General features: G+C 29.2%; 2 protein-coding genes across 6 annotated transcripts; one reads left to right on the plus strand and one right to left on the minus strand.

Annotated features, from left to right (window-relative positions):
• The first annotated feature begins 3,789 nt into the window (after positions 1-3,789).
• LOC108476625 (pectin acetylesterase 9) lies at positions 3,790-11,268 on the plus strand. Of its 5 annotated transcripts, XR_008275885.1 has the most exons (15): positions 3,790-4,163; positions 4,269-4,351; positions 6,711-6,840; positions 8,286-8,365; positions 8,591-8,677; positions 8,793-8,917; positions 8,992-9,052; positions 9,378-9,434; positions 9,523-9,600; positions 9,719-9,824; positions 9,890-10,038; positions 10,166-10,276; positions 10,599-10,629; positions 10,727-10,844; positions 11,208-11,268. XR_008275885.1 is itself a non-coding variant. In XM_017778893.2 (14 exons), the coding sequence occupies exons 1-14, from the start codon at positions 4,031-4,033 to the stop codon at positions 10,792-10,794; spliced, it is 1,299 nt and encodes a 432-aa protein (XP_017634382.1). In that variant the 5' UTR covers positions 3,790-4,030; the 3' UTR covers positions 10,795-11,268. The 5 variants fall into 5 exon arrangements, 3 of the variants coding, with proteins under 3 accessions (XP_017634382.1, XP_017634383.1, XP_052878823.1); XM_017778893.2 differs by having other exon boundaries at positions 10,727-11,268; XR_008275886.1 differs by lacking the exon at positions 10,599-10,629 and having other exon boundaries at positions 3,791-4,163.
• Positions 11,269-11,580: 312 nt separating this feature from the next.
• LOC108478155 (cytokinin hydroxylase-like) lies at positions 11,581-17,215 on the minus strand. The gene is made up of 4 exons (XM_017780574.2): positions 16,846-17,215; positions 16,522-16,751; positions 13,154-13,768; positions 11,581-12,196 (listed from the first exon to the last, which is right to left on the minus strand). The coding sequence occupies exons 1-4, from the start codon at positions 17,129-17,131 to the stop codon at positions 11,768-11,770; spliced, it is 1,560 nt and encodes a 519-aa protein (XP_017636063.1). The 5' UTR covers positions 17,132-17,215; the 3' UTR covers positions 11,581-11,767.
• Between the last annotated feature and the right edge of the window lie 2,723 nt (positions 17,216-19,938).

Genomic DNA, 19,938 nt, shown 5'->3' on the forward strand with positions numbered 1-19,938 from the left:
ATTAATTTCAGTGCTCAAAATAATATCTAATAAATATTTAGGGTTAATTTCATTTATATCTTTAAACTATTATCCAAATTTTAAAATGGTTTATAGATTGGAAAGCATTCTAGTTAGGTTATCAAAGTAACAATATTATAATTAATCAGTGTTGGATGCAGTAGTAAAAAAATTACATTCTTAGACGGAGATACAAGTTTGAATCTTGGAGACAACATCGTTGGATGGACCGCTATGAATCCCGAACATGAACCGTAAAATGGATACGAAGAATATAAAAAAGCATCAATATTATTCTAGTTAAACTATTTGTAAGCCTATCTGTCAATTTAAACATTAAATGTCAATTTTAGATTTAATGTGGAGTATATTTAAAACATATAAATCAAATAGTAAGCATGTGTGTATCTATCGCATAGAGTCACGAACAATTTTAGATCTTATTAAATTTTAAAAAGCAATTTCCATTTTATTTTTCAATGCATCAGTTCTTAAGCAACCGATGCAGTAAGCAACACATGTTTATAATTTGATGCATATATTATGAATATCCTCCACTTAAGAGGGTTAATGATTAGACCGAAGACATTATTCAATCGATATAATATTAATATTTTAATAACTCAATTATAACGTTTTACAATTAAAAAATTAATTTAATATTTGAGTAATCAGTTCAAAATATATGTTTGAATTAATCTTATAATCTTATAGGTGTCTACAATATACGATGCATGTGAAATTCACGCACCCAAGTGCATACAGATCAGACAATTGAAACTTATCCTCGATCGATGCGGATCTGTTAGCACTCTTTATTAAAAGGGAAAAGTGACCCCATCATTTCTGTCCTTTACTTGTATAAATATAAACATTTTTTTCCCACAAAATCATCAACAAATTCATTTAGATGCTCTGAATATACTTGGTAACAACTCTATCGATCCAATCCCTATTTTAAAGTTTATTTTTCCTAATTGACGCAACAAGGTTAAACATAAGGGTTAATTCAACCATGTTTCTCTAAATTATAATTTAAATTTTAAATGTTTTAGAGAAAGAATTTATGCCCTTACAGATATTCAATAGAGAATATTGTAATATCATGGTTGCAACATTTTTAGAGATAACCATTACATTAAATCTAATCTTATTTAGTGGTTCCTACCCCTCAAATTTATTAATTTTTAAGAAAATCACATTCGATCCACTCAATAAACTAATCAACCCTCAAAAATGTTATGTATACCTTAAATCAAGGTCAGAATTATACTTTACAAAATAAAAATTATGAAATAAAATTCTATTTAAAGTCATTCTCCTTTTCCATCTATAAATTCTTCATTTTGGAAATGAAAGGGCAAGCAAGGAAAAAGCAAGAAGATCTATACTTTTCTTTGACTACCAAATTAAGCGGTTTTTCACACTCCATACAATTACCTTTAAACAAGCGGCTCTTCACACTTTATCCGGTGTGAACCACTCTCGTAAAACAACTCTTTTCATCCTATATCGTGAGAGAACTTAAACAAAAAATTATAACTCAACAAACTTAGAACTTTTTGAGAGTGTAGACTAACGAAAATAACTGCAAACAAAGAGATCATGCTATCTTTATTTATTTTTCTTTTATTAAAAATTAAAACATATACAAATTAATATATTTTTAATATTATAAAATAAATTACAAACTTTCAAAATTCGAGTCCAACTCATATTTCAAATAAATATAATTTTTCTATCTAAGTCAATTTTTTAAGTTTAAATCAAAGTTGAAACTTAAAACACTTAACAAGTATAAGTTAATATGTACCTAACATAAATTAGATACCGAAAAACTTAATGGTTACTTGGAAAGAGGAGAAGAGGATTAGTTAAATGTCAACTAATTTGAAATTTCAAGGCACAGCTGCATACCTAATTTTCATGGAATTTGAATTCATGATTGACCCTTCAGGATTTCAATACAAAGATCAACCACCTAGCCGATATTAGTGGCCAACAATCTAACCAATTAACTAACCAATAGCTTTAAACTTAAGACTTCCCATTTTCAAAGAGGAACCCCCAAATGCCAAAACAGATTAACAATTATCAGAATGTAGGTCAGGCAAGTAGGTCCCCGTCAACAAACCAGGAAAGAGAAAACAAACTACTCGTGTGTTCTATCACTTTTTTCTTTTATCACTAATAATTTTTCTAGATTTTAAAAATAATGCTAATGGAATTAATTACGGTAAATGTGAAAATATATAATACTTTACGTTTTTCTAGGTAAAATAAAGAATAAATTTATTTCTTCTATTCTATTTTATTTATGTTAGCAAACCATATGATTATATTTAATATTTAATTTTAAATAAATCATCAAACATATTTTATAATTTAAATTTAGCATTTAATTTTTCAATATTTATTTTTCAACATTTATTTTAACATTTATTTTGGTCAATTTTAGTATATATATATATTTTAAAATTTACAATTTCAGTATTGGCCCAAACGGTAACAATTAAATATGTTAGGTCAAATTTTACTATTAGTCCTAAACTATGTGTATGTTATGGGTTTAGTTTGTTTTCTCATATTTGATTGTTTTTAATTTCTATACTTTTAAGACTTGAAATTTCATTAGTAACTTAAACGGTAGTTGTTAAATCCATTAACTAAAATGATTTGATTTCTTTGTAAGCATTACGTGAAAATAATAAACTAACATGATATTACACGTGTGATGATATACATGCCACATAAAAATTTGGAAATAACAAATTTTAATATCTACTGTTTGATCAAAACTAAAATTTTAGATTTAAAAGGTATAGAGAGATAGAGACTAAAATGACAAAATTAGAATACATGAACATAACCATAACTTAATTACGTATAGTATAGTTAACAAAAATATTTTAATTATAGAAATATGAAAAGACAAAAGTAGCATCATAACAATATTAATTTTAATTAGAGAATGAGTGTTTTTATAAATTCAAAACTAAGTTAGTAACTTGATTAAAGGTGATATCAACTCAATAATTTGCTTAAATATAAGTATTAGATTAGATATCAAATCATATTTCGTTTGCTAATGTTAAACGTAGTTAATATTTATTGAATTTATTTGTATAAAGTTAAAACATACTATAAGTCCCTATACTCCTCCTAAGTTTAGAATTTAGAATTTAGTCCCTATATTTTTATTTTCATAATTTAATTTTGTACTTTTCAAATTTTCAAATTTAGGTTTAATTGTTAACATTGTTAAAATTTTTGTTAATGTTTTTGGTTTAGCATTTTAAAATTAAAAGAATATTAACTCAGTAGCTATATAATTAAAAAATTAATGTAATAATAAACTTAGATTTAACAAAATAAATTTATCAGTGTTATCAATTGAACCTAAGTTTGAAAATTGAGAAGTAGTGAGATTAAACTCTTAAAAACAAAAATATAAAATTAAATTCTAAAATTGAGAAGGGTACAAATATTTATGACCTATTTTACCGTTTGTGTAATTATATAACTTTTATCATTTATTTAATTTTCTTTAATTAAATATATCTTTCAAAAACATTTTAAAATATTATATATTTTATGGTTAATATTTGATGTTTGTATCCTTTCCTCCCAATAATATTAGAATAGTATTCTCTAATTCAATGTTGTTTGTTTGTTAGTTTTATTTTCCTTGTGATGGAGACATGGTGTGTTCAGTGTTCTCACATTTTTACCTGATATTGACTACAAATAATCCATGGCGCGTTAATTTTTTTTTTTAAATTTTAATGCTAATTTTGTCAATTTTCACCTTCCAGTACGTTTATCGGTTTATGGCCTCTCTCTCATTACTTATTTAAGCTATCAACTGTCCATTCCCGCAGCTTTAGTAACAGATCTGTTTTCTTCGTGGGTCCGTTATCACTAAGAAAGCGCGAGGACAAGATTCTTCAAGCTATTCCCCTTTTTTCCTTTATTATTATTAATTCAATGAGAAGAACAAGTGGAATATAATTTCAAAACGAACGTGAAGATGATGAAGATCCGAATAGAAATTACGCTGTGTTTACTCCTATTTCTAGTCCTCGCGCCATTTTGCATTTGCTCCGGCGAGCGGCTCCTTGTTGGCATGACTCTTGTTCGAAAAGCCACCGCTCACGGCGCCGGTGATTAGCTTCTTTTTTTTTTGGGTTTTTTTTTTCACTTCTTCATCCATTGTAAGCTTTTAATGATTTGTCAGTGAACTGTTTTGGTTTGTGAATTTTTGACAGTCTGTTTGGATGGAAGTTTGCCGGCGTATCATCTTCACAGAGGATTCGGCGCCGGATCAAACAACTGGATTTTACAGTTTGAGGTAATTAAATAATTAATAACTGAGTTCATCCTTTGCTGTGGTATGCTTTACTATTTTTTCGTCAAAATATACGATGATAAAAGCTAAATCGCCATCGCCATCGCATACGTATATGCTATTTAAATTCTTTAACGGCAAAATTATGTAAAGACAGCGGTGAACCAAAAATGTTTCTGGTGTGAGAATTGGCGTGAATATGAGATTAGATTTAAGATTAGGTGCTTTGGAAAATTGCAAATACCACCTTTGTTTGATACTGTTGCTAACCCTAGGGTCTCGTGCATTTTATTTTTGTGTTTTTCTCTTTATCTTTTAGCGTTGGACCACAAGCGAGAACGGCTGAGTGGCAGCCGACTATTAGGTTGAATTTGTCAGATAAAGTTAAAATCATTCCATTGGAGACTAGCAAAAAGGTGTAAAAATAGAAAATAAATAATTCAGGCTCCAAATCGAGTGAATTAACGCTACTGCTTGATACTAATTGGTTCTCTTATTCTCGTCTTTGCGCTTTCAATCTGAATAAGATATGTATGAATTGCATGTAATGCTGTCTGATTGAAAAAAAAAATGATTGTCGCATTGCAGCCATTAATGAATAAATTGCTATTATTTTTTTGTGTTATTGCTTAGATTTCACAACAGTGATAATTATGTTACGGGGATAAATTTTAAAATTATGCATAAAATTTAATTTAATGTGTAATTATATATATGAACTTTAATTTAGTATATATATACATGTGAAACTCTAACTGTGATTCAATAATTATATTAATAATTTAAAAAATTAGATCAAAGCAAAATTTTATGTATAAAATTATACAAAATAAAATTTATATATATAATTAAATATTAAACCATAGGAATAGATTTAGAAGAATTTATTCTTTAATTATTTCACTAGAAAACCTTGTGTAAGTGAACGAATTAGATTTATTAGATGAATAACTCGATTGTGTTACTGTGTTAATCCAACAAATCCTGTAGTTTAATTGGTCATAGATTGTGCTCCACTAAAAGCTTAAAAATCTGAATTGGGCTAGTTAGACACGGTCCATATCCTGTCATCCTAGGACGTGTCGGGCGGGCCTAACCCGTTAAATTAATTTTGTTACAAATACCTCTAACCTGGTAAAAGTTACAGAAGATAAAAGAAGAAAGAAATGTTGATACTAATTTAGATGTTCCATTTTTAGTAATGATTATTTAGCTTAATAATAAATATATAGGTAAACTCTATTAGTAGTGATCCTATTATAAACTTACAACATGTCACCCAAATATTAGTAAATTACTTTTGGTCATTAAACTATGAAAAGTTATAAAATATTTATTTAACTATTTAATTTTATCTTTTATGGTCACCCAACTATCTTAAATTTTTGAGAATTTACATTTTTACGCTTGCCAGTATGTAACCAAAAAAAATAAAATTCAATAGTTGGGTGGCAAAAAAAAAGTTAATAGTAGTTAAGTAACCATTTTGCAATTGGTGAATAAAAAAACATAATCAAGTGATCCCTAATGTAGTTTACTCAAATATAGAAGGTTTGCATTTTTCTTGAAAAAAGGTTTGCATTTGATACATTTTAGTAGTCATATAATATTTTCTCTATCCCATCAATTTAAAATATATTATTGAATGGTTGAAATTTTTTACATAAAACAAATAGTTAGAAAATTTAAATTTTTGTCAAATTTGTCGTGCATGAAATATAAAATATAACGATTGGTTTGTTAAAATATTAATTGTACAAAATATATGGAAAACTTAAAACTATTTTAGTTTTACATGGATATAGGTGGATCCTCCCTAAACTTATATTCTAATTAGTACATATTTTTTGTCATATGATGTAATATTATTCATTATCAATATATTATAGGATTAGTATTTGATACACTGACACTGAACAATTTATAATTCCACAAACAGCCTTAAAAAATTATCACGTGTTTGTACAATTTAAAATATTTTATCATGCCCTATGTGATACTTGTCAACCTTTTAGCCTTATTTTAGAGTCTAAAAACTCTAAAGACAGTATACCAAATATTTTACCATATTATATTTAAATAGTTTCTTGTAAAAAAAGTTATGTTAAAAAAAAGCTGTACTATTAATGAACAAAAAAAGAGCTGTTCTATTTATGGTCCCATAAAACAAATTAAAGTTGCAAAGAAAAGAAGAATAAAGAGTCTATTCAAAAGGCCCAAGCGTGGAGCCTAAGGAAAGACAATGAATCACGAGATCATCGGGATGACCATCTGGTCAGTTCCGGTAGGTCAGTAGGGTCCGATTATTAATTACTCTGAATTTTTAAATTTTATTCCATGCATGCTATCATCTGTTTATCAGGGTGGTGGGTGGTGTAATGACATATCATCGTGCCTGGAAAGAGCCAAAACTCGCCGCGGATCGACTCGTTACATGAGCAAGTTAGAAGTCTTCTCTGGCATCTTAAGCAACAACGCCTCTCTCAATCCAGGTTCACTTCACTACCTTATTTCCCAATTGCCATATTTGTTACGTTTGGGTATATATACTGCATGTGATGCGATACGTAATTCATAAAAGTTTTGGAGATTTTAAGAGAGAGTACATAGAGTTTAAACCAATCAGACTCCAAAATAGACATGAAAATGGATGGGTTCGGATTATAACCACAGGTATACCAGTGGAAATTAACAAGGAAATTATGGTTGATTAATGGGAATGTTTTAGATTTACGTAATATTGGTAGTCTGTCATACTCATATAGCTGGATGAAAGAAAAACAGACAAAAAGGAAACGTGCATTGTAGTTGGTTTCTATTGGTATTCGACGCGTCAATCATTATAAGACCAAAAAGAAAAAAATATCCAATACTCTTATATATATTTACCGTTTATTCATAAATAAAAATATATTAAAATTATTAATGTAGAAATGATGAAAGGAGTCGGATCCTATTTTCCTTGACCAATCATTATAAGACTGTCGTTGAACCGGAGATCTAGTATGGTACAATGGTACTGTTTTTGTTTGGAAAAGGGTAATCAATTTTCCGGCAATCATGCAGACATGCCCATGTTATCGTTTCGATTAATAAATAGTTTGCGGCTAAGTAGCAGTTGGCCATGTTATCCTGGCTGGCACCACTGGCTTCTCTGGCGGGCTTTCTTATGGTGCATTGCAAATTACATTTATAACCTTGCATGTTGACCCCATTTGAGGAATGTTTTCTTCGTCTTACTTCCTAAAATTTGACCAACCATCAAATCGGTGGGAAGAAAGAAGGATTGTTTAGGTTTTGGTCCTTTTGGTTTCTTTGTATTCTCTTCATTTTGACATACGCATCATATATGTTCATAGAATGTTTCTCCTACTGGCAACCATTAGAGATAATTGTGAAAAATGGGGAGTAGCAGCTGTTCCTTACTTGAAGTTGGACCATTTTTCCTTTACAAAGATATCTTTTAGCAAACTAATCATTTTGTTAAAAAAATTATCCATTTCTACTATTAAAAATTAGTCTTTGTATATCATAATGAAGTACATACGGTGAGCTATTTATCATTGTTTGGTTACTCGGTTAGGCTCCCAAGACTTTAATAGTACAAATGGAAGGATTTTTTACTAACCAATTTGTTTTTTAATTTAATGTACAATGATTAATTTACTTATTTTTTAGTAGAAAAAATAAAATACAATCTAACTTTTAATGCAAAAGCCTTCATAATACTTTTACTCCTTTATATCCGTTTAGTGAAACCACATTTATACCTAGCTTTTATGCATTTAGGGGAGAATACAAAAAACTTCACTTACCTTCCTTGTTTACGATTCACGGAATAAGATATGTAGATTGAACAAGCAAGTGTTATAATGACATTTCTTTTCTTTATGATTGCTTTGGAATAATCATTAAATTGATCACTCGTTAAAATCAGATTTTTACAACTGGAACCGTGTGAAGCTGAGATATTGTGATGGAGCCTCATTTTCAGGAGATAGCAAGTTTGATAACGGGGTAATTTATCATTTTAGCTATGTGTCTTTAGTGTAACTTTTCTTTTTTAAAATTTATACTAATCTAAAACTCACAGTGTCATTTAAGTGCACGAATCATGAAGTCATGGTAGGATTTGTAGAAACTATGGCATTAAAAGTCAACTTATAAGATGTATATGCTGGGAAAGACCCTTTAATTGCTCTTTACTGATTCTTTCCCTATATATGCTTCTGAAATGAACAGACGTCATTGCTTTATTTCAGAGGGCAAAGAATTTGGGAAGCAATTATCCATGATCTTCTACCTAAAGGGTTGTCAAGAGCACGCAAGGTAAGTTAAGATTACTACAAAATGTTCATACAATATGACCTGCAGTGTTCAATTGTAATATTTTTTAAGTGAACGTCAGCAATACTTGACTTCTTTTGCTTTTTCTCTGCTCTAGGCCTTGCTTTCAGGTTGCTCTGCTGGGGGTCTAGCAACCTTTTTGCACTGTGACAACTTCACAAAGATGTTACCAAGCAATGCCAGTGTGAAATGTTTAAGCGATGCTGGATTTTTTCTGGATGAGTAAGTTTCATTTTTCTCTGCAACGGACAATATTCTATTTCCAGATGTTTACATATTTTGATTTCAATTTGCAGACGAGACATAAGTTTGAATTATTCTATGAGGTCCTTCTATCATGATCTAGTTGCCTTACAGGTACTTATTTTAATCATTGGTTTAAATTGTGATTGTTGTATGTGTTTTGCTGGACATTGATACACAAGATAACTAATGACTATTACTCGGAATTTATAGTATTCTTATATTAATGCTGCAAATGTATTCCAAAAAAAGGGCAACATGCAAGTTGACATTTTATAGCGTATGAATAGGTCCATATTCTCTGCATGTGTTACATTATTTTTAGACTTTTCCTGATACATGAAAATTAGCGCGTGTGAATTAACACAGAATGTGCCTAGTTAAATTCTGTTTTGAACCTGTACCATTATTGTTCACATCAATAAAATGTACATGACAGGGGATAGAGCAAAATCTAAATCCAAATTGCACGAGGTCGACCAGCAATCCAAAGCTGGTATGATCTCCGTCACCCTCTAATGCATACAAGAACGACTTACTTTTTTGCTTGAAGCTCAAGGTATGTAACTTCTTTTTTTCTGCAGTGTTTCTTTCCCCAGTACGCATTGAACTATATCTCAACACCTTATTTCATCTTGAACTCAGCTTATGATGTATTCCAGGTAAAATTTCCATTGCTCTAGCATGTTTTATAAACCCACTACTATTCAATCTCGAGTCAATGTTCTAACATAGTGTGATATGACCATAACTTTAACCATCGTGTTCTTTCCCCCACAGTTTCATCATAGTTTGGTTCCACCATCTGCTGATTTGCACGGACACTGGAATCGTTGCAAGCTTGACCCAGCAGCATGCAGTGCATACCAGATCAGTGTATTGCAAGGTTGGTTTATGATGCTGATAAAATCAAACACACACACAAATATTAAAATTTAAAGCTTGTGCTAGGTTTGAGGCGTGATATGCTTGTGGCTCTTTACCCATCCTACAAAAATTCAAGAAGAGATGGGATGTTTATAAATTCATGCTTTGCTCATTGCCAAAGTGAGTCACAGGACACATGGTTTGCTGTTGATTCTCCAAGAATACACAATAAGGTAGGTTCACTAATTAAGACAATCTTTATTATACAATAAGGTTAACATGTTTAATTTCCAGAAGCAATTGATTATACATTATATTTGATACTTTTAAAAACTTTATAATACATTTTTTCTTTGACAGACCATTGCTGAAGCAGTTGGAGATTGGTACTTTAGCAGAAAAATAACCAAAGAGATTGATTGTCCATATCCATGCGATAAAACTTGCCACAACCTTATACCTTCACCTCAGGTAATGTCTCCGTACAACCTAGGTAAAACTGCCATTGATATCCCTGTATTAGGAGTTAGATTGCATTTTACATCTTCTACTCGAAAAATAGATAAAGTAGGCCCCGCATATTAAATCAAAGAGCAAACTGATTATTCTGTTAAAAATTCCATCCATTTCTACAGTTAAAAACGGATCTTACGTCAGCATGAGTTACACGTGACACGTGTCACTATTTGTCAATTTTTAATAATAGAAATAGATAAAATTTTTAATAAAAAAGACCAATTTATTTTTTTTATGTAATGTACAAAGATTAATTTTGCTCATTTTTTTATTATAGGGTGCAAAATGCAATCTAATTTCTATTACAGGTCTCAATGCTACTTTTACCTACATCCTACATTCTTCCTGACAGGGCTGCTATTTGGTAAAAATAACACTGTTGTCGCCATTGAAATGCATCTGCAGGTTTCACTGAGATAGATTATTCTTTTTCTTCCAAGAACAAATTCTTCAGTATACATCATATCTGTTGAACCTGGTCGTTCGCATGCCGTAGCTTTAATGGTGATGAAACGAAGTCCAGGTATTTTAATGTTTTAATTCTTTTTTAAAAAGTGATTGTTGCCCCAAAATCACATATCATTTAATTACAATTCATTCAAAACAATGAATGAAACCAATTGATTTCCATTCATTGTTTTAAAAAAAAAAAACTTTTACAATATATAGCAGGATAGCAGCAAAACTGTGTCGACGTTACGGGTTTTTTCCTATTTTTTTTAAATTGGTCGTAATTGAAATTGAAAATTACTTTCTATACATTAAAAATAGGCAGCAATATTCATTACTTTTATTATTTTCTTTGCATTATATTGTAGTAGAATATGATCCTTGTATTAACACCTTATTTTTCATGATCAATTCAATTAGATTATTATTTCTGTAGGTGTAATAATCGTGGTAAAGATCTATTTTAATTCATTATATTCTAAAATAGTGAATTTAAATTTATTCTCATTTTATTTTCTCAAATGCAAAATTTAAACATTTTTGTTATAAATATATTAATAGGTACCCATACCGCCCTTAAAATTCTACATTTCGATTAATATTTTTGTTATTTATGATTTCTCAGTGAAAACAAATTATAAAAGTGTAAAAAAAAAAAAAAACAAAAGAAGAAATAGTATAAGTATCATCAACCAAAGAAATGTCTTAGTTAAGGAGGTAAATAGTTATGTCTCATAAGATCTTGATCTTCAATAATATCAGTAATGAATAATTCATCTGGCCAAAAATAATAATAATTTAGAAAAATCGAATTTTACATTTATTTAATTTCAATATGGATAATACAAATTTGAACACCTTAATGCCGGTGCAAAGAAACAAATATAAAGAAAGAATACAATGAATTTGAATGTAACATTTTTAACATCTATAACTAAGGTTTTAAGGTTGAAGTTTAATTACCTTTTTAATCTAACTAGGATGGAAAAGAATTGCTTAGAGGGGTTTAACTAGGAGGGGCAGTCCATATCTATGCCTTAAAGAAAGCAAAATGGAAGGTGAATGGCGATAATTTGATGACAGGGAGAAGGAAAACCTAGTGAGCATAAGTGTTAATACAACTTTATATTCCATCATTGTCAAATTCCTTCCAACACACATCCTACCTCCGAATCCAAATGGCAAAAATCCCATCTTGTGTTTACACCCACCATATAAATGATCATCTTTAAACCTTTCTGGCTGAAACTCGTTAACATCATCGCCCCATAATGTCGGATCGTGGTGCATTGCTACGACGTCGATCCAGATGTTGGTTCCATTAGGGATAACAAGATCACCCACCTTTATATCTTCTCTTGCTTGTCTTTGTGCATTTGGTGCTGGCGAGTATAGTCTTAACACTTCTTTCATCACCCATCCCATCTACAACTCATAACCACATAGTACTATTCACCCAAAACCAAATTCTCAAAAAAAAAAAAAAAAAAAGCAGAGAAAAATTCCAAAATTAAATAAATAAATAACTCCATGTGGAATTCGTTGGCACTTTAGAGTTTAGAACCAATTCAAAACTAATGGGGAGCTGCCACTTGCCACAGCTGAAGTGTCAAAGGGAGTAATTTGACTTGTTCCTACATATGAAATGACACGACTCCTAAATGGTTGAACTTTAATGTTTGACATATAGGATATATATACATATATGTTTTAACTTTCGCCTATAAAAATTCTCATGTCATGACTTGGGAAACACATGTACACTTGAAAATTAATGAAGAAATTGATTGGAAATGAAGGAGAGTGGAAAAAGAATTATAATAGAAGTCACTTGGACAAGTCTAAAAGAGTTTAATAACAGGGGGAAATCAGAAAAAATTTTAGGGGCCAAAATTAAATTTAAATTTTTAATAGCTTATATTTTATAAATTTTAAAGAATTAAATTAAAATTTTATCATTTTAAGGGGGCCAAGGCCTTTGCTAATGTCCTAGATCCGCAACTATTTAATAATTAAGGTCACTTAAATAGAATTTTGAATTTGAATTTTATTGATGAAAAATAGTATTATTAATATTTGCAATGTCACTTCCTCAAAATTGGTTTACTATAGTAGAAACAAAAAATATATGTATTAAATGAAGTTATTAATGCACACAATGTGTAAAGTAGAAGGTTTAAAACATATTATGTGTAAAAATTTATCGATTTTATATAAAAACACGAAAAGGTAAAAAGTCTTATGTTATATTTGTAATTTTGTAAAAGTAAAGATTTTCAATAATTTTTGATGGACTTGATGCTAAGATGACTTGTGACGTCAATTTAATTAGGCTTAATATAAGTATATTTCTAAATATATAGATATAGTAAAGATATTTACCTTCTTTAAGTCAGCAAGCTTAGTGAAATCGATCTCTCCATCTCCAATCACTTGTTTAATTTCGTCCCTCAATTGGTTTTGCCAATCGGGATACATGGCCAAAAGCAACAATGTCCAAGTGAGTGCCAATGCAGTGGTTTCATGGCCGCCGAAGAAGAAAGTCTTGCACTCGTCGACAAGCTCCCTCGCTGTCAAGCTCTTCCCCGACCGTCCGTCAATGAGGCTACCTTCCATCAACAAACCCAACAAATCCTTCTGAAGGGATGTCCCAATATCCAAACTCTTTTTACGGGCATCGATTATAGATAAAAGCAATTGGTCGATTTCTTTTCCGAGTCTCTTGGCTTCTAGGTTTTTCTTAGGGCACATCCATTTGCTAAATGGAACGCCAACATAACGGTTGGAGTTGAAAAGGGTGATTTGCATGGCTCTTAGTTTTTCAAACACTTTGTTCTCATTTTGGTAACTCAACCCGAAGCTGGTCCTCGCGATGATCTCCCCTGCGGTCGTTGTGATTTCCCTTTCGACATCGATTTCGGGATAACCAGAGCTTATTAGAGTAGCCCATTGGTCTAGCATCTTCGTTGTCGGTTCGACCATCAAGCTTGCCATAGCCTACATTATCAAAGCAAAATGTATTTCATCAGGGTTATTATCAAATATATTTTTAATGACTAATGTATTCTTAATGTCCGTTTTAAGGTTCATAAAAATTAATTCTTTCAAGGTTCAGTGGCTAGCTTTACAACAATATTTTCTTCAAAATTCAAACTTAAATTCTTTATAAGAATGTAAACAAAAAAATGAACAGTCAAAATTCAATTTGTTAATGCACTTTGTTTGGTTATTGAAGTATTGAGGAAAGAGTTTATTTGATACGTATGTCCTAAAATAGTTAGCAATGGTCAAAAATTTTCAATTTGGCTTGTAATGGTCAATTGTTTTTTACTTAGTTTCTTATCCATTAATTAATTAAAATATTTAAAATAATTAAGATCAAAGTTTAAAAATTTGACTCCATAAATAATTACTATTACATTTTTACCCAAACAAAAGGAATAATTAATAAAAATTAAACTTGAAAATAAAACCTCTTCAAAGTGAGTAAAAGGAAAACTTCCTTCTACTAAAAACAAGTTATCTAAGTAACTAAAATTGTTTATTAAAATTAATTTATTATTAATTCATATAATAAGAGATGTTGAAAACGATAATACCCTAAATATATAAATCTATACACGGATGTAATGTCATCTTAACGAATAAAACTTTTAATTTATATATATTTCTTTATTAAAAACAAGATATGTATCACATACAATCATGACTAATTCTCTTTCACAAATTTTTAATTTTTATATTAAATTTTAAGAGTATTAAAAGGTACCACTATCAATATCGCAGTATATAATATAGTTTTAAGATCAACAAATATCTTCTGCAGCTATTTTCTCTCCGTTGCAATGCATCTTTATTTTAATCGTGCCATGTTTTAAATATAATGAATTGTTTAGTGTTAATATTATTAACTAACCAAATGTACCAAAAAATTAGAGTATTTTTATTAATTTTATTATAAGTTTTGATTATATTTATTTTTAATATAATATTAAGAATTATTCATAATCCCTTTTTATCTTATAAATAAGAGGATAATATATTTTATCACACTCAAATCATTCGACCTAAAAGTTTAAAAAAATTATACTTTGTAATCACCTCATTATGTAATGATAACTCAAAACTTTTGGATTTCTTAAAATATATATACAATTAATTTTATTTATAAATAAATAAATGGCTTCATATATTAGTTTTATATATATATATATATATAGTACCAGGTCCAATGTTAGGTATAAATGCATGTTTTCGTGCTTTTGAACAAAAAGAAAAATGATTGTTTTGCTGCTAACTTTTACTTTATTTTTGAGTATTATTTGTTCCGTTAACTTTACATGAATATATGATTATGGTTGTTTGTATCTCATAGGATACGATGGGTTGGATTAAAATTAGTTAGTAAATTTGATTTGAAAAGAGATATCAAATCAATTGAATGGTAAATCTATATAAATAGATTAGGCTGAATTAAATAATAAATTAAACTGTTTTTAATTTTAATTTTTAAGTATTTTACTTTTATAAACTTTTAATTAATTATTTAATCCAACCGTATCAACCATTTGAATTGATAAAACCATTCAAATTAATAAATTGAAGAACTAACCTGTTTGAATGACCCGTTTGATTTTGAAAACAAATGTTTTCTACTTTACAAGTTAGACTTTTACGCTTTCAGAGACGCTGTCGGCTGTGGAACATGCAAGTGTTCATTGTTTTCCACCAATGTTTACAGAATGGAGCCTAGGTTGTTTTTGGATAAATTAACATTTAGTCTCTAAATTTGATAATCTTTTAATTTAGTCCCTAAACATTTTTTCCTATTAATCTTAAAATTTGACAATATTTTTAATTTAATCCTTAAATTTGAATTCCATTCAAGAGTAATAGCATAACTGCATGAGATTATGGAATATTTTAAAATTTTATATAAAATCTAAATTTTTTAAATATTATTAAAGAACTTTTAAGTGATAACTAGAGGTGTGCATGGGCGGGACGGGCCAAGTTCGGCCGGGCCCACTGAAAATTTCAGGCCGGGCCCGCCCAAAATATGGGCCTAAAATTTACCCAAGCCCGGCCCGAAATAAAATTGTTAAACCCGAGCCCAGCCCGACTCATATTAAATTTTTTTAACTTATTTCATTAAATAAAAAAATTTAAAATATATTAAATAATCAAATACATTTAAAACAAATATTAAAACAAGAAACAAATAAAAATATATTAAAACAATTCTTAAAACATTACACAAATTAAAAAATATAATAAAAATTGATTATATTAAAATTAAAATTAAAATTAAAATATGATTAAAAATAAAAAATATATATTTATTATATAATTCGGGCCTGGCCCGGGCCAAAAAAATTTACCCGAGCCCAGCCCATTTTCTAAACGGGCCTTTTTTTTTTGCCGAAACCCATATTTAGGGCCTATATTTTTACCCGAACCCTCTCATTTTTCGGGCGAGCCTTCGGGCCGGGCCGGGTAGCCCGGCCCATGCACACCTCTAGTGATAACATAGCATATTCTTAAAATATCATATTATCATACCTTAACAAAATCCATGTTGAAGCATTAAACTGAAAAAAAAAACATTAACAATTTCCCAGGCTAATATAGACAAAAAAAATGAAGGACCAAAGCGTAATTAAATTTAGGGAATAAATATTACTTTACCCATTTGTTTTTTTAATTTGTAAGGAGATAAAAAGGAGAGAAAATACGAAGGATAATAATACCTTTAAGTTGGAAGGAGAAAATGCTGGCGTAATAACATGGCGATGGCGAACCCACTCATCTCCTTCAACCATCACCAACCCACTTCCAAACATAGGCTCCCTATCATGTTTAAACACTTTGGGTTTCCCCCAACTCTTTCCCAACACTCCCGCCGACATGTTCTTTAAAAACTCCGGTTCCGCAACGTACAAAAACGGCTCCGTCCCCAGCCAGTATATGAACAATTTCCCTGCAACACAAAAACACAAGCTCAAACAAACCGTAAAATCATAAGCCATATACTGTTTAGTACCAAATTCCAAAAAAAAAAAAACAAAACTTACCATATGATTTCTGCCAACGAGCAAAATAAGGAAACACAGTGGAGTGTATATCGTGGGAAATAACATTAAGTGAAGAAGAAACGTTTATATTCATACTGTTTTTCATCTCTGTGATGTTTCCCATTGGAAAACTAGGGATTGGACCTGTAAATCCATTTTTTTTAATCTTGTTGTAAGCTCTAATGGGTAGAACCCAGCATGAGAATATCAATGTGGAGAAGAAATGAAGAGAAAAACTTATTATGGCTATGGTGAAAAAAAGTTGAAATAACAGGAAAAACCCCATTTTTTGTAGCTCTCTCGGGATCTATATAAGCAAGGTGTATAACTCTTAGTGTATATGTGTGTGTGTGTATGTATGAGGTAAATTTGCATGGAGATTGATGAAATTTTAAGAGGGTATTTATAGGACTAGAAAGGAAGACTTGGGGGGAATTCAAGAATGTCGGAAATTTGACTCCACACCCATTTTCAAGTCTTAAAAATCTCATGTTGGACCTTTTGAAAAAGGAAGGAAAAAAAAAAGAAGCTGCTTGCATGAATTGTATTCATCACTATCTTTTCAAATATATTGGCCATATCTGTCGGGAAATTTACGATTTGATTTGAATATGAATGGGATAAATCAACAATTTAGGCTCTAAATTTGGTAATTTTTCAATTTGGTCGGTTTTTTTTTTTTAGTTCGTTTTTAGTTTCATAATATGATAATTTTTCTTAATTTTATCCATAAACTTCAATTATGTTAAAGTATGATAACGTGTTTACAACATCATCACCTAAATTTTTTATAAAATTAAAATTAAAATTAAAAATTGTAGATTATTTATAATTGATATTTATAAAATTAAAATAAATTAGTTTATGAATGGAATAAAGCAATATTTTAGTCTCTAAATTTGGTCCTTGAACTTTTTTAGTTTGCTTTTAGTTTCGATATTTAGTAATTTTTCTCAATTTGGTCCATAAACTTGGATTATGTTAAAGTATGATGTGGCTTTTTGGAATTGTGCCGCATCATCACCTGGAAATTTTAAAATATTTATATAAAAATACCAATATTATTTAAAATATTAAGAAATTATACATTTTTTAAATTCAAGTAATTATATGTCACAAATATCACTGAAAAAATTTGTCAAGTTTCATGACTAATGTGAACAAAAAATTTCAACGACCAATGTGAAAAATTATCAAATTTAGAGACTAAATATTATTCTATCTCAATTTATTTAATATTTTACTAGATTTATATTTAATATTTTATCTATTAATACATTTCTTTTTAATCACTTAACTAGGAAAAGTTAAAAATGTCATTTAACTATTCTAATTTTTTTTATCACTAGTTGCTAAATGACTAACGAAAAGATGACGTTTCAGCTTTTAAAAATGACATAATAACAACTTTATGCCTCAAACATTTATATATTGTGTCACTTTAATCTTGATTCTAAAAAATTATTTCTCAATATTTACAAATTGTGTAATTTAATTTTTTTATAAATTTCTTTTCTTATTTATCCATCCACCTACAAAACTAAAAAAAAATATCAACTACATTTGATAATAATAAAAAAACCAAAACTGGAACACCCAAAATCCCAAAGTCATAATTTTCACCTTTACTCATTCTTTTCTCTCAATACTTTGGTTCGTCGTTGCTTATTGAACATTGAAGGTTGAGATGACTCAATCTTCCTTAGTTCACTATTTATCGATTTCATAAGATTCATGTTTGAATTGTTCGATATCAATTCAATCGAGTTGCTTTTATTATTGTTTTCGTTATTATCATATTTGTTTAACACAAAAACTTCAACACTCCTTCACTTAATTCATTAATTTAAAAAATTAATATTAAATTAACATAATATATATAGGTTGAAGGTGCTAATTTTAAAGTTGACAATTCCTATTTTCATTTGTCATTTAAATGCTAGTGAAAAATAATAATTAAGTGACTGTTTTCATTAGTACAGTTTACCTTAAAATTAGGTTAAATGATAAATTTAGCCACTAACATTTACATATTTTGTTAAAATGGTCCTAATTGTATTTTTGAATTTTTTGGCAATCAACCTTTTTTTTTTACATAATTATCTAAAAGAATTTCAAAACGAATACACCCATTCAATATTTTCATGAAATCTATTAACTTTTTTAAAGTAAATTTATCAAATCTGTTAAAAATAATTTGAAAAAAATAGAAGTTGACGACTAAAAAATTCAAAAATACAATTAAAACTATTTTGACAAAATATATAAACTTTAATGACTGAATTTGTTATTAAACCTTAAATTAATAAATAAGGGAAGAAGGTTTTTGTCGACCAGCCTGATATGTTAGGTGACTTTTTCGGCTTAAAAGTTAAAACTGTAAAAAAAAAACACACGGTACGCCGCCCGTACTTTCCTCTGCTTTCTCTGACCAATTGCTTTTCTCCACGTCGGGACTTTTTCTATAATTCAACATTTCAATTCCCCGTCAATTTCTCCGAAGCTTAACCCCCCGAAATAAATCTTAATGCTTGCTATTCTTTTAGTTCTTAAAAATAAACCAGGGATAAAGCAACAATAGTCCCTGAAGTTAGTAACACTTTTCAATTTGGTTTCTAAAATTTTTCTGTCCATATTAGTCTCGAATTTTGGTAACCTTTTTCCAATTTGATCCTTTAATCAGTATTCCACTAAGGTGTAACGACCAAGGGTGTAGCCAAAGGGGCAGATAGGAGACCAACTGGATAAATTGAAAATTACTTTTTAGCCCTTTCCCAAAATTGAAAGATTCAATTTAGGCTTTTCTAACATTTGATTAAATAAAAAAAAAAAGATAATTATATCCTTTATGAAAAATTAATAATCTAATTTAAACATTTTTATACAAAACTTTTAACTTTACCTCCTCCTCAAACAAAATTTCTTACTTAGCCTTTAGTGATGATGCAACATTACGAGATTATAATATATTATCACTTAAAATTTTAAAAGATTATGACACAATATCAAAATGTCACAACTACCATATCTTAACGAAATCCAAGTTCACATATCAAATTAAGAAATATTCTAATCTATTTTTAAATGTACTGA

The sequence above is a fragment of the Gossypium arboreum genome, chromosome 12, assembly GCF_025698485.1.
Source record: "Gossypium arboreum isolate Shixiya-1 chromosome 12, ASM2569848v2, whole genome shotgun sequence".
Lineage (NCBI taxonomy): Eukaryota > Viridiplantae > Streptophyta > Magnoliopsida > Malvales > Malvaceae > Gossypium > Gossypium arboreum.

What these genes read in the sequence shown, in the direction of transcription:
- LOC108478155 (XM_017780574.2), bottom strand. Translation starts at nt 17,131, where the DNA reads ATGGGGTTTTTCCTGTTATTTCAACTTTTTTTCACCATAGCCATAATA. An exon ending in TCGTTGGCAGAAATCATATG is followed by an intron (nt 16,752 to 16,845) that starts GTAAGTTTTGTT and finishes TTTGTGTTGCAG; the next exon opens with GGAAATTGTTCATATACTGG. An exon ending in TTTCTCCTTCCAACTTAAAG is followed by an intron (nt 13,769 to 16,521) that starts GTATTATTATCC and finishes TTGATAATGTAG; the next exon opens with GCTATGGCAAGCTTGATGGT.
- LOC108476625 (XM_017778893.2), top strand. Translation starts at nt 4,031, where the DNA reads ATGATGAAGATCCGAATAGAAATTACGCTGTGTTTACTCCTATTTCTA. An exon ending in ACTGGATTTTACAGTTTGAG is followed by an intron (nt 4,352 to 6,710) that starts GTAATTAAATAA and finishes TCTGTTTATCAG; the next exon opens with GGTGGTGGGTGGTGTAATGA. An exon ending in ATGATCTAGTTGCCTTACAG is followed by an intron (nt 9,053 to 9,377) that starts GTACTTATTTTA and finishes TGTACATGACAG; the next exon opens with GGGATAGAGCAAAATCTAAA.